Below are 14,938 nucleotides of genomic sequence, written 5' to 3'. Positions count from 1 at the left end.
TGTGTGTATGACTGCGTCCATGTATGTGGAGAGTGTGTGTATGAGTGCGTCCATGTACGTGGAGAGTGTGTGTATGACTGCGTCCATGTACGTGGAGAGTGTGTGTATGACTGCGTCCATGTACGTGGAGAGTGCGTGTATAACTGCGTCCATGTACATGGAGAGTGCGTGTATGACTGCGTCCATGTACGCGGAGAGTGCGTGTATGACTGCGTCCATGTACGTGGAGAGTGCGTGTATGACTGCGTCCATGTATGTGGAGAGTGCGTGTATAACTGCGTCCATGTATGTGGAGAGTGCGTGTATGACTGCGTCCATGGCTGCAGTATGAAAGGCTAAAATACTTGTGGATATGTAGAGGTAAGTCAGACAGGTCTATTACTATTGCAGCGCAGGTTTTAAAGGGGTTGAGTTGAATATTAACCCCGTCAGCAACTGGAAATGTTAAAAAACAAAGTCGTGCTAAAAATGACAGTAGATACAGTAAATAAAAAGTCACAAAATAGCCATATAAGAGGGGTTTGCACAGGAGGAGGTGGTTTGTGAAGACGTGTGTGTGTGGGGGGCCCCGTACATAAATTTGCTGTGGGGCCCAGTCAGTTCTAGTTACGCCTCTGCACTTCACCCAGTGACTGAACAAATGGCTCTGTGAAGTAGTGACCAGTAGGAGTTGCGTGTGGTTGGGGGCCGATGAAGTACAATTTGGGAAATTTATTTTGCAGAATTTTGATACTTCTTTAGAACTTACTCCTTGCAAGTAGTAAAAAGTTGCCCTCAGAGAGCCCCAAACCGGGAGCAATTACAGTGGTTTATGGTGGTAATTAGAGTTGAGCGAACACCTGGATGTTCGGGTTCGAGAAGTTCGGCCGAACTTCCCGAAAATGTTCAGGTTCGGGATCCGAACCCGATCCGAACTTCGTCCCGAACCCGAACCCCATTGAAGTCAATGGGGACCCGAACTTTTCGGCACTAAAAAGGCTGTAAAACAGCCCAGGAAAGGGCTAGAGGGCTGCAAAAGGCAGCAACATGTAGGTAAATCCCCTGCAAACAAATGTGGATAGGGAAATGAATAAAAATAAAAATTATATAAATAAAAATTAACCAAAATCAATTGGAGAGAGGTCCCATAGCAGAGAATCTGGCTTCACGTCACCCACCACTGGAACAGTCCATTCTCAGATATTTAGGCCCCGGAACCCAGGCAGAGGAGAGAGGTCCCGTAACAGAGAATCTGTCTTCATGTCAGCAGAGAATCATTCTGCATGTCATAGCAGAGAATGAGGCTTCACGTCAGCCACCACTGCAACAGTCCATTGGCATATATTTAGGCCCAGCACCCAGGCAGAGGAGGGAGGTCCCGTAACAGACAATCTGGCTTCATGTCAGCAGAGAATTAGTCTGCATGTCATAGCAGAGAATCAGGCTTCACGTCAGCCACCACTGCAACAGTCCATTGTCATAAATTTAGGCCCAGCACTAGTGTTGAGCGGCATGTCCCATATTTGAATTCGCGAAATTTCGCGAATATTCGAAATAATATTCGTAAAATATTCGCGATTATTCAAATTCGTTATTATTTCGCATATGCGATAATTCGAATTTTCGCATCGCATAATACATATGCTATGCAAAATTCACATGTGCGCTAATGAAATCGCCTTACGAAGATTCGCAACTCAATTCAATCACTAATGTATGAATGCAATGCCCTTTGCCTCTGTTCTGGGACAAGTGTAGATATTCGCATGTGCGCTAATAAAATCGCCTTACGAAGATTCGCACCTCAATCACTTTCTAGGGAATGTGAGACTTTTGGGAATCAATCGAGATACAGTGGGGGGTGATGACAGTAGTTGACAGAGTACAGATCAATGTAATCTGTAAGGTGGAAAGTAAAATAAAAAATACGAATATTCGTAAATCGAATTTTACGAAGTTCTACGTATTCGCGAATATGGTGCTATACTATATGAATGCACAGGCCTTTGCCTCTCTGTTCTGGGGACAAGTGTAGATATTTGCATTTGCGTTAATAAAATCGCCTTACGAAGATTCGCAGCTCAATTCAATCACTAATGTATGAATGCAAAGCCCTTTGCCTCTGTTCTGGGACAAGTGTAGATATTCGCATGTGCGCTAATAAAATCGCCTTACGAAGATTCGCAACTCAATTCACTAATGTATGAATGCAAAGCCCTTTGCCTCTGTTCTGGGACGTGCCGATATTCGCATGTGCGCTAATAAAATCGCCTTACGAAGATTCGCGCCTCAATCACTTTCTAGGCAATGTGAGTAAGATCTGAGCTGTTGGACCTTTGGGAAACAATCAATTATATGTGTACTGTAATTTTGTGGGGGGGGGGAAAAAAACAAAAAACGAATATTCGTTTTTACGAATATATAGCACTATATTCGAAATATTTGCGAAATCGCGAAGTTGCGATATTCGCCCAAAAAATTTGCTTTTCGAATATTCGCGCTCAACACTACCCAGCACCCAGGCAGAGGAGAGAGGTCCCGTAACAGACAATCTGGCTTCATGTCAGCAGAGAATTAGTCTGCATGTCATAGCAGAGAATCAGGCTTCACGTCACCCAACATTGGAACAGTCCATTGGCATATATTTAGGCCCCGGCACCCAGACAGAGGAGAGGTTCATTCAACTTTGGGTAGCCTCGCAATATAATGGTAAAATGAAAATAAAAATAGGATTGAATGAGGAAGTGCCCTGGAGTCCAATAATATATGGTTAAGGGGAGGTAGTTAATGTCTAATCTGGACAAGGGACGGACAGATCCTGTGGGATCCATGCCTGGTTCATTTTTATGAACGTCAGCTTGTCCACATTGGCTGTAGACAGGCGGCTGCGTTTGTCTGTAATGACGCCCCCTGCCGTGCGGAATACACGTTCAGACAAAACGCTGGCCGCCGGGCAGGCCAGCACCTCCAAGGCATAAAAGGCTAGCTCTGGCCACGTGGACAATTTAGAGACCCAGAAGTTGAATGGGGCCGAACCATCAGTCAGTACGTGGAGGGGTGTGCACATGTACTGTTCCACCATGTTAGTGAAATGTTGCCTCCTGCTAACACGTTGCGTATCAGGTGGTGGTGCAGTTAGCTGTGGCGTGTTGACAAAAGTTTTCCACATCTCTGCCATGCTAACCCTGCACTCAGAGGAGCTGGCATTGACACAGCTGCCTTGGCGACCTCTTGCTCCTCCTCTGCCTTGGCCTTGGGCTTCCACTTGTTCCCCTGTGACATTTGGGAATGCTCTCAGTAGCGCGTCTACCAACGTGCGCTTGTACTCGCGCATCTTCCTATCACGCTCCAGTGCAGGAAGTAAGGTGGGCACATTGTCTTTGTAGCGTGGATCCAGCAGGGTGGCAACCCAGTAGTCCGCACAGGTTAAAATGTGGGCAACTCTGCTGTCGTTGCGCAGGCACTGCAGCATGTAGTCGCTCATGTGTGCCAGGCTGCCCAGGGGTAAGGACAAGCTGTCCTCTGTGGGAGGCGTATCGTCATCGTCCTGCCTTTCCCCCCAGCCACGCACCAGTGATGGACCCGAGCTGCGTTGGGTGCCACCCCGCTGTGACCATGCTTCATCCTCATCCTCCTCCACCTCCTCCTCATCCTCGTCCTCCTCGTCCTCCAGTAGTGGGCCCTGTCTGGCCACATTTGTACCTGGCCTCTGCTGTTGCCAAAAACCTCCCTCTGAGTCACTTCGAAGAGACTGGCCTGAAAGTGCTAAAAATGACCCCTCTTCCTCCTCCTCCTCCTCCTCCTCCTCCTGGGCCACCTCCTCTTGCATCATCGCCCTAAGTGTTTTCTCAAGGAGACATAGAAGTGGTATTGTAACGCTGATAACGGCGTCATCGCCACTGGCCATGTTGGTGGAGTACTCGAAACAGCGCAACAGGGCACACAGGTCTCGCATGGAGGCCCAGTCATTGGTGGTGAAGTGGTGCTGTTCTGTAGTGCGACTGACCCGTGCGTGCTGCAGCTGAAACTCCACTATGGCCTGCTGCTGCTCGCACAGTCTGTCCAGCATGTGCAAGGTGGAGTTCCACCTGGTGGGCACGTCGCATATGAGGCGGTGAGCGGGAAGGCCGAAGTTACGCTGTAGCGCAGACAGGCGAGCAGCAGCAGGATGTGAACGCCGGAAGCGCGAACAGACGGCCCGCACTTTATGCAGCAGCTCTGACATGTCGGGGTAGTTGTGAATGAACTTCTGCACCACCAAATTCAGCACATGCGCCAAGCAAGGGATGTGCGTCAAATTGGCTAGTCCCAGAGCTGCAACGAGATTTCGCCCATTATCGCACACCACCAGGCCGGGCTTGAGGCTCACCGGCAGCAACCACTCGTCGGTCTGTTGTTCTATACCCCGCCGAGTTTCAGAATGGCCTGCTGACGTTTACCCCGGGCTGTGCTGAAGTTGGTGGTGAAGGTGTGTGGCTGACTGGATGAGCAGGTGGAAGAAGAGGAGGCGGAAGCCGAGAAGGAGGAGGTGGCAACAGGAGGCAAAGAATGTTGCCCTGCGATCCTTGGCGGCGGAAGGACGTGTGCCAAACAGCTCTCCGCCTGGGGCCCAGCTGCCACTACATTTACCCAGTGTGCAGTTAGGGAGATATAGCGTCCCTGGCCGTGCTTACTGGTCCACGTATCTGTGGTTAGGTGGACCTTGCCACAGATGGCGTTGCGCAGTGCACACTTGATTTTATCGGATACTTGGTTGTGCAGGGAAGGCACGGCTCTCTTGGAGAAGTAGTGGCGGCTGGGAACAACATACTGTGGGACAGCAAGCGACATGAGCTGTTTGAAGCTGTCTGTGTCCACCAGCCTAAATGACAGCATTTCATAGGCCAGTAGTTTAGAAATGCTGGCATTCAGGGCCAGGGATCGAGGGTGGCTAGGTGGGAATTTACACTTTCTCTCAAATGTTTGTGAGATGGAGAGCTGAACGCTGCCGTGTGACATGGTTGAGACGCTTGGTGACGGAGGTGGTGGTGGTGGTGTTGGTGGTACATCCCCTGTTTGCTGGGCGGCAGGTGCCAACGTTCCTCCAGAGGCGGACGAAGAGGCCGAGGCGGCAGCAGCAGAAGAGGCTGAGGCGGCAGCAGCAGAAGAGGTAGCAGGGGGAGCCTGAGTGACTTCCTTGGTTTTAAGGTGTTTACTCCACTGCAGTTCATGCTTTGCATGCAGGTGCCTGGTCATGCAGGTTGTGCTCAGGTTCAGAACGTTAATGCCTCGCTTAAGGCTCTGATGGCACAGCGTGCAAACCACTCGGGTCTTGTCGTCAGCACATTGTTTGAAGAAGTGCCATGCCAGGGAACTCCTTGAAGCTGCCTTTGGGGTGCTCGGTCCCAGATGGCGGCAGGCAGTAGCAGGCGGAGTCTCTTGGCGGCGGGTGTTCTGCTTTTGCCCACTGCTCCCTCTTTTGCTACGCTGTTGGCTCGGTCTCACCACTGCCTCTTCCTCCGAACTGTGAAAGTCAGTGGCACGACCTTCATTCCATGTGGGGTCTAGGACCTCATCATCCCCTGCATCGTCTTCCACCCAGTCTTGATCCCTGACCTCCTGTTCAGTCTGCACACTGCAGAAAGACGCAGCAGTTGGCACCTGTGTTTCGTCATCATCAGAGACATGCTGAGGTGGTATTCCCATGTCCTCATCATCAGGAAACATAAGTGGTTGTGCGTCAGTGCATTCTATATCTTTCACCGCTGGGGAAGGGCTAGGTGGATGCCCTTGGGAAACCCTGCCAGCGGAGTCTTCAAACAGCATAAGAGACTGCTGCATAACTTGAGGCTGAGACAGTTTCCCTGGTATGCATGGGGGTGATGTGACAGACTGATGGGGTTGGTTTTCAGGCGCCATCTGTGCGCTTTCTGCAGAAGACTGGGTGGGAGATAATGTGAACGTGCTGGATCCACTGTCGGCCACCCAATTGACTAATGCCTGTACCTGCTCAGGCCTTACCATCCTTAGAACGGCATTGGGCCCCACCATATATCGCTGTAAATTCTGGCGGCTACTGGGACCTGAGGTAGTTGGTACACTAGGACGTGTGGATGTGGCAGAACGGCCACGTCCTCTCCCAGCACCAGAGGATCCACTAACACCACCACGACCATGTCCGCGTCCGCGTCCCTTACTAGATGTTTTCCTCATTGTTATGGTTCACCACAACAACAAAAATATTATTTGGCCCAATGTATTGTATTCAAATTCAGCTGGATATAAATTTGAGGCCTAGTATTTAGGCGCTGGGTGACAGGTATGGGTTTAGTGACAGAATTAGACTTGGAAATGCACAGTAGCGGGTGTGTGAAGTTATTCTGAATGACCCTATCTGCACCTTCAATATGATCTACCCTTTTAGGGCTAGATTTCAAATAGCTCTGATATAGCAGAAACCACTAAATTATGAAATTGCTAAATTGGGAATTGTACTTCAACCCAGAACAAAAAATGTGCTTTGACGGACACTAAATAACTTTCCCAGCCACAACAGGACAGCGGTAACGAGAGATTTAGCGGGATATAAATTTGAGGCCTAGTATTTAGGCGCTGGGTGACAGGTATGGGTTTAGTGACAGAATTAGACTGGGATATGGCCAAAAAATAACCACACTATTGCTGGTTAAATGCACTTGGTGTGACAGCTTGACGAACCACACTACTGAGGGTTAAATGCACTTGGTGACGGGCGCAGCTTGCCCCTGATGTAGTATATGGCCAAAAAATGAACAGACTATTGCTGGTTAAATGCACTTGGTGTCACAGCTTGACGAACCACACTACTGAGGGTTAAATGCACTTGGTGATGGGCGCAGCTTGCCCCTGATGTAGTATATGGCCAAAAAATGAACAGACTATTGCTGGTTAAATGCACTTGGTGACGGGCGCAGCTTGCCCCTGATTTAGTATATGGCCAAAAAATGAACAGACTATTGCTGGTTAAATGCACTTGGTGTGATAGCTTGACCAACCACACTACTGAGGGTTAAATGCACTTGGTGACGGGCGCAGCTTGCCCCTGATGTAGTATATTGCCAAAAAATGAACAGACTATTGCTGGTTAAATGCACTTGGTGTGATAGCTTGACCAACCACACTACTGAGGGTTAAATGCACTTGGTGATGGGCACAGCTTGCCCCTGATGTAGTATATGGCCAAAAAATGAACAGACTATTGCTGGTTAAATGCACTTGGTGACGGGCGCAGCTTGCCCCTGATTTAGTATATGGCCAAAAAATGAACAGACTATTGCTGGTTAAATGCACTTGGTGTGATAGCTTGACCAACCACACTACTGAGGGTTAAATGCACTTGGTGACGGGCGCAGCTTGCCCCTGATGTAGTATATGGCCAAAAAATGAACAGACTATTGCTGGTTAAATGCACTTGGTGTGACAGCTTGACCAACCACACTACTGAGGGTTAAATGCACTTGGTGACGGGCGCAGCTTGCCCCTGATGTAGTATATGGCCAAAAAATAAACAGACTATTGCTGGTTAAATGCACTTGGTGTGACAGCTTCACCCTGATGTAGGCTTTAGCCAAAAAACAACCACACCATTGAGGGTTAAATGCACTTGGTGACAGGCGCAGCTTGCCCCTGATGTAGTATATGGCCAAAAAATGAACAGACTATTGCTGGTTAAATGCACTTGGTGTGACAGCTTTACCCTGATGTAGGCTTTAGCCAAAAAACAACCACACCATTGAGGGTTAAATGCACTTGGTCGCAGCTTGGATGCACTTGGTCGCAGCTTGTGCTGGCGCACCACAAGACACAAAATGGCCGCCGATCACCACAGAAAAAAGTGACTGACAAACGGTCTGGGCAGCCTAAAAACAGTGAGTGAGCATTTGAATTTCAGCAGCTCAATGATGCACAGCTGCAGATCGATCGATTAATCAAGTGAAGTCCTTTGGAGGAGTTAATCTGCCTAATCTCGCCCTACTGTCGCATCCGCAACCTCTCCCTACGCTAATCAGAGCAGAGTGACGGGCGGCGCTATGTGACTCCAGCTTAAATAGAGGCTGGGTCACATGGTGCTCTGGCCAATCACAGCCATGCCAATAGTAGGCATGGCTGTGACGGCCTCTTGGGGCAAGTAGTATGACGCTTGTTGATTGGCTGCTTTGCAGCCTTTCAAAAAGCGCCAAGAAAGCGTCACAAAAGCGCCAAGAAAGCGACGAACACCGAACCCGAACCCGGACTTTTACGAAAATGTCCGGGTTCGGGTCCGTGTAACGGACACCCCAAAATTCGGTACGAACCCGAACTATACAGTTCGAGTTCGCTCATCCCTAGTGGTAATATCTTGGTACTATATGGCAGTTTAGAGGCATTTTGTAGGCTGAAATGACAAGTATTTTTCCAAAAACTGCCACCCATCTTACTGACGACTTAGAGGTAAGACCTATAGTCTAGGACCATTTTAATTTTTTCGTTGATATGGCTTCTAGGGTATTTGGACCACATTTTACTTAATTGATTAAGGAACATGTTCTTGGTGACCAAAAATGACCTGCTCCACAAGAAATCACCCACAATGCAGTTCACCGGCATGTTGTACTATTTAGAGTCTAAACTATCCTCCAAGGGGGTGTCTGTCAGCACAGCGTCAACATATATGATGTGCCGGCAGAATTCTGCATACAGCCCTGGATGAGTAGAAGCCACGATGCCGCTCCAGATCAATATTGTAAGTAGAGACTATGTTCAGTATTTAAATGTAAGATTCACAAACCTGATTGGTATGGTCCAGCTTTGGACAGGGCCTCCCTCCATTATAAGGTTTCTCTCGTAGCCACTTGGATCGAACCTTGACTCCACTTCCGCATGACTTGCTGCATCGTGACCAGTTGGACCATTCGCTGAGCTTACAGTCGGAGGGGCAGGGGATAATGCACGCTTCTTCTATGTAACCTAATGGGGAGGTAAAAAGTGATCAACAACAACAAGATGGAGATTCGAATCCATAAAGATGACATAGGGGAACCCAAACGATTGATCCACATGGGCCGTAAGCACCCGCAATTCACATGCGAACATATCCGATCATAGGACAGAATATTCTGGACAACAAACGTTTATAGATTTATAGGGAGCTGAACGGACTCCAGATATCTGCACCAGGGGTTCTCAACCCTCGTCTGTTAGAAGGAAGAGCAGCTTCAATATCAGATACATTACTCAGATATCCCACTGATGTCAGAGGGCGATGTGCAATGCTCAATTCCCCCTGTGGTGGCGCTGCAGGAAAATTGAGCACTTGCTGCCCGTTTCCCTTATACCTTACAGCTAATCACTAGAGGTCCCAACAATGGGACATCCTGTAGGGATGGACAAAAAAGTGAAGGTCCCTGCAAGGTCCATCCTGAGTATTATAACTAAAAAAAACATATTTCCTATCATTTCTCCAGGATACAACTGGATAGTATTATCTGCACTCCAAGCAATTGGTATCATCCTTGTTAGTCTACGGTAGTGAAGGCAGTAATGTAATACCCACGGAAAGGGTTGTCTGGCGGTTGAGATCTGTTCAAGGATTACTGGTAATAATTACAACAACCATAGTAATAAATACTATTACTACTAATAATACGGGTGGTCTAGAGCAGTAAATAGGATGATAACAATAAATTAATAAAAAAATAATAAAATGATAATAATAATAATTATTATTATTATTGTTATTATTAGATTCCTGGTGGCCTAGAGCAGTGACGAGGGTTAGTAGTAGTTATAGTAGTAACTAGTGTTGAGCCAAGTTATGGAAAATTCGATTTGACTGCTTTGCTGAATTTAAAAAATAAAATAAAAATCTTTGTGAATAGCGGGTGCCCCCCGTCATTGTACCCCTCAGATCATCGCTGATCGCGGCATCTGACTTTAATATTAAAGTCTAAAAAATAAATAAATCATACTTGCCTCTTCCATTTGAACGCGAAGAGGCCGCCGCCGCCATCTTAATTGAAGATCCACCACAAAATCTCACTGGGAGACTTGACGACGTCATGAAATTGGCCGGCGTGGTGACGTCATACGTCACCGTGCACAGGATTTCGCACAGGATCTTCAATCAATATGGCGGCGGCAGCCTCTTCGCGCTGAAATAGATGAGGTAATAATGATTTTTTTTTTTTTAAAAAAAAATTCCTGCCATTTCAGGGAAAATCGATTCATTACGACGAAGCAAGAGGAAATTCAGCTTTGCAGTGAATTGAATTTTCCCTGAAATTTGGATCAAAGTCCACTTTGTGAACTTCGATTAGGCTACTTTCACACTTGCGGCAGAGTGATCCTGATCAGTCTTACAAATGCATTAAAATGCCGGATCAGTCTTTCCGGTGTCATCTGGAAAAAACGGATCGGGCATTTATTTTTGTCACATTTTTTTCGGTCTGCGCATGCATTCCAGTATTTTGAATGCCTATGGAAAAAAATGCCGGATGAGTCTTCAGTTTTTTGGGCCGGAGACAAAACCGTAGCATGCAGCATTTTTTTTTCTCTGTCCTGATCAGTCAAAAAGACTGAACTGAAGACATCCTGATGCATCCTGAACGGATTACTCTCCATTCAGAATGCATGGGGATAAAACTGATCAGTTCTTTTCCGGTATAGAGCCCCTAGGACGGAACTCTATGCCGTAAAAGAATAACGCTTGTGTGAAAGTAGCCTTAGCTCAACACTTTAATAATAATAATAATCGTCATCATCCTGATGGCACAAAAAGGGATTAATTACAATAATAATCATCATAATCATATTCCTGGTGGTGAAGAGGGTTAATAATAATAATAATAATAATAAATAGAGATGAGTGAATTTCTTAAAAGTTCGATTCGGCTGATTCGCCAAATTTCACCCAAAAATTTGCTTTGTGACGAATTACAAAGGCCGCCACCATCTTGCTTGAAGATCACGGCCGAAATCCTGTGCGGCGCGAGATTACGTCATCACGCCGGCCGGCGTGATGATGTAATCTCGCGCCGCACGGGATTTCGGCCGAGATCTTCAAGCAAGATGGAGGCTGGCAGCCCGTTGCGAGCAAATGGAGGCGGTAAGTTTGAATTTTTTGGTTTTTTATACTATTTCAGGTTAAATCGTTTCGCTGACACAAAGCACGAGGAAATTCGGCTTCAAGGTGAATTGAATTTATCCTGAAATTCGGATCGAATTCCACTTTGTGTTATTCGATTCGCTCATCTCTAATAATAATAACAATAATAACATCAATGTATAACAATAATAATAAAACCCCTGGAGGTCCAGGGTAATGAGCGGGTTATCTCCAGGTCCTGAAGGCTGCAGGACCCTTTCCTCTTGCTCCTTCGTAGGCTCAGCGTCTCTTTGATCCAGAGTACGAGAGGGCGCAGTGATCCAAGAGACCCCCAGAATAGCGTTGATGCAGGTTACGGTACTTGTTTTAAAACCCCTCGTCACTCTAGTGGGTCCTCTCCCCCCTCTGTGTCCCTGACACCCTCTCTGTCCTGCGACCAACTTATCTGGGTACTCATTTATCAAATTCGGACTACCCAAAATTGACAACCCCTTTAAGAGATGTCGTCTCGCTTCAGCAAATGGCATTTATCCTGTAGACAAAGTTTGCTGAAGGGACACGACCCCTTTAAGTATTACTTTTTGACTTGAGTCACATGAGGGCGTTTCCTTTGTTCACTCGAGCTCGCTCGCAATTCCCGTTATTCTCTCAGCACGTACAAAGGAAATAAAAATTATGGAGTCTATGGGAAACTTTACATAATTTTATCTCCGCAGAAGAATCATTTTCTTATCTCGGCGGCACAGCAGATCTAGATGTGGACTCTGCTAAATTCATATCTCTGCAGCTGGAAAATATTATAATCTGTGTGGCAGAAAGTAATATATCAAAAGGAAATCGGAGCCTACTATCTCCCCATGTAATCCAATAAAACATTTTATTACTTGTTTCACACATTAAATTATACTGGTAGCATGCAGAATTAATTGGGACTATATCTCGCTGTATCTTCGCGCACAGTGCCGCTCACTTCAGCTTAATCAGCGCTATCAATCATTATACAAAATTAATTTGCAGGAACTGTGGATTTGCGGTTTCTACGAAGGCTCGGCCTCCTTGGTTTTTTACCCGCGGAGCTTTATTTAATAACTAACCGCGAACACAAATTATTAGATGCAGATTTGTAATTTTTCTTGTAGCGCTTTAGCTCTAGCTCTTGGCTTTATCTGTGTAATTCAACAGTCAGCTAATAAAACTGGAAAAGCAATATTGTATAAAATAATGGTGGCGGAGAATAAAGAGATGATATAAGTGAAATAAAAGATATACCGGTACATTAGTCATAAAAATACTGGATGTTATTCATACAAAGATAATAATTTTAATTATTATCATCTATAATTATTTCAATATATTATTATATTATATTTATTATTTTGGACTATGTGTGTATTATTATCGTGTCTTATTATAGTATACTTTTGTGTGTGTTATTATTATTATTTTATTATATTTATTATTATTATTATTTACAGCGTTTATTACTAGCACAATATTTCTAGTAGTCTTATTCTTTTCTAATTATTATTATTGTGTATTATTATTATTAATGAGCATAAATGGCATAAATTCGTTTTGGCTGCTTCACCGAATTTTACCCAAAAATCCGCTTTGTGACAAATTACTTTATCACGAAGCACATTTCTTTGTAAGTAGTGGGTGCAATGACAGGGAGCGGTATTCGCAACGTTCCTCTGCATCTATCATGATAATGCAGGTTCCCCCCATCCCGGTCTTATGGCTGCTGTGAATGGACAGGTGTACACTCAGCACTTTCCATTTACTTCTATCAGGGTCCTAAAAATAAACAAGCACATTCACAGCAGCCATGAGACAAGTGACCCCTGTCCTAGAGGTGGGACCCGTACCTAGTAAACATTTATTTCCCTTTAATGGTCTATATTATATTAATATTATAGTTTATATTTTTTTATTATGACATCAAATAAAATAAAAAGCAGTTTATCATGTGATTGTCATTGAAGGGATCTCCAGGATTTTGATATTAATGGCCTATCCTCAGGAAGGGCATCAGTATGTGGTCAGTGGGGGTTTGATTCCCAGCACCCGTCCCCCGATCATCTGTTTGAAGGGGTTGCAGAGCTCTGTGACTACTTAGGCCTTTTTCTAGGTCATGTGACGTTACATTCATCGGCAGGGGCGGACTAGGAACTTAAAGTGGGCCTGGAAAAAAAAAAAAAATTGGCCCCGTTTTGTAGTCGGGGTCAAATTTGTGGAAGGCAGAGCCAGCAATACCATATTGTGGCACATTATACCACCCTAACAGAGCCAAATACCACAGTCCATAATAAAATACTGCTAGCAGAAACAAAATAAATCCCCAAAACTTTTAATGGCCGGCCATGAGGAAGGCCCCCCCCAGCGCATCGGCCCACCGGGAAATTTCACTGTAAGGTCTATGGCCAATTCGCCCCTGTTCCTCGGTCACATTGCCTGGATGCAGCCCGGTCCCATTCAAGTGAATAAGGTTAAGCTGCAATACCAAGCACAGCCACTAAACAATGGATGGTGCTGTACTTGGTAAGCTCTGAGGGGGCCGTAGCACTCACCAGTCCTTCGGTGAGTATCGCCTTATCCTTCAACAGCTGATCAGTGGGGATGCTGGGAGTCAGACTCTTGATGACATTGGAGAACCCCTTTAATGTGTCATTTGAAAAGAGTCAAAATAAAAAGGATAGATGTAAAAATAGCCCTGTCTATGTTTTTTTCTGTGAAAGCTAGGTGACAACCATTACAGATGTCTTTTTAGGTCGAAACCCACATTTTCCAAAAACTTCAAGGAAATTATGACTTGTGTCTTCATACTTACTAGTGAAGAACATTTTTATTTTAGTTTTAGTTTAGTTTACAACTCAAAGATTCCAATCCAAGAGCCAGAATTGCTCCATGTCTGTCCCTTCTGATAGGAAAGTAAATGGTAGAGCCAATTTCATACATTACATACTCAACAGTTGCAATTGGAAGTCGGGAAACCAGCAGTTGACCTCAAGGCGTTGGTGTTGGGGACACATCTGCCTGTTCATGGCCTTAATTTAGATCCCTAAATCCCACCATATTTAAAGGGATTCTGTCACCTGCTTTTAGCATTTTAAGCTATGTTGACTTAAAGGGAGTCTGTCACCACATTTTAGCATGTTAGACCGTTAAAATAGGGTTATGTGATCCAGCCAGAACATAAAAACGGTACCTTTGTGGTAGAAAACTGACTTTTCAATTTGCAGAAAACGAACTTATAAGATTATCTTCTGAGCCCTCTCAAGTGCCCAGGGCGGTCTCTCAATCCTCGGAGCCCCAGGCAGGCACCTCCTAAACGGCTGATAACTCCGCCCTCCGTGCGCCTCTGCCCGCCCGTTTACTCCCCTCCCCTGTCCCTTTCCACTGCGGCTGTGCGGTACAAATCGTAGCGGGCGCATGCGCAATAGGTATTGCGATGCCCTGCCAGGAGCATGCGCCCTGGCATGCGCCCGCTACGATTTGTACGGGTGTTCGTATTTTTTTCCGCTGGAGAAAGCTCAGTGGCTACTAAGATCCGTCCGGTCGGGGGACCAGGACGTTGATCCAGGGGAAGCCTCATCTTCCGCCTCTAAGGGGCCTAGGGCCTTTAAAGCAGACAGCTCTCTCCTATCTCTGATGAAGACGGAATGGAGAAAGCCGGAGAAGGGTCCAGTGTTGACCAAAAGATTCAAGGCAGTTTTTCCGGTCAAAGAAGATCAGGTGTCTTCCTGGGGGCCTGTCCCCAAAGTGGACATGGCGATTGCAAAGCTATCGAGAAGGACCCTAATCCCATCAGACGACGGGTCAAGTTTGCAAGACCCAATGGATCGGAAGGCGGATTGC

The 14,938-nt window shown here is 46.0% G+C and overlaps 1 protein-coding gene across 4 annotated transcripts in view; it reads right to left on the bottom strand.

Annotated features, from left to right (window-relative positions):
• Nucleotides 1-14,938, bottom strand: part of THSD7A (thrombospondin type 1 domain containing 7A) — a 293,377-nt gene that overhangs the window by 56,583 nt on the left and 221,856 nt on the right. For all 4 annotated transcript variants that reach the window (XR_006389941.1, XM_044293070.1, XM_044293068.1 and 1 more), the window contains exon 15: nt 8,765-8,943. Coding sequence is in view for 3 of the 4 variants with exons in the window: in XM_044293070.1 (XP_044149005.1) it covers nt 8,765-8,943 (179 nt within the window). In the remaining variant the exon portion in view is untranslated. The remainder of the gene's footprint in view (nt 1-8,764; nt 8,944-14,938) is intronic.

This window comes from Bufo gargarizans, chromosome 5, assembly GCF_014858855.1.
Source record: "Bufo gargarizans isolate SCDJY-AF-19 chromosome 5, ASM1485885v1, whole genome shotgun sequence".
In the NCBI taxonomy this organism is placed as follows: domain Eukaryota; kingdom Metazoa; phylum Chordata; class Amphibia; order Anura; family Bufonidae; genus Bufo; species Bufo gargarizans.
This window is presented reverse-complemented; position numbering and strand designations above follow the sequence as displayed.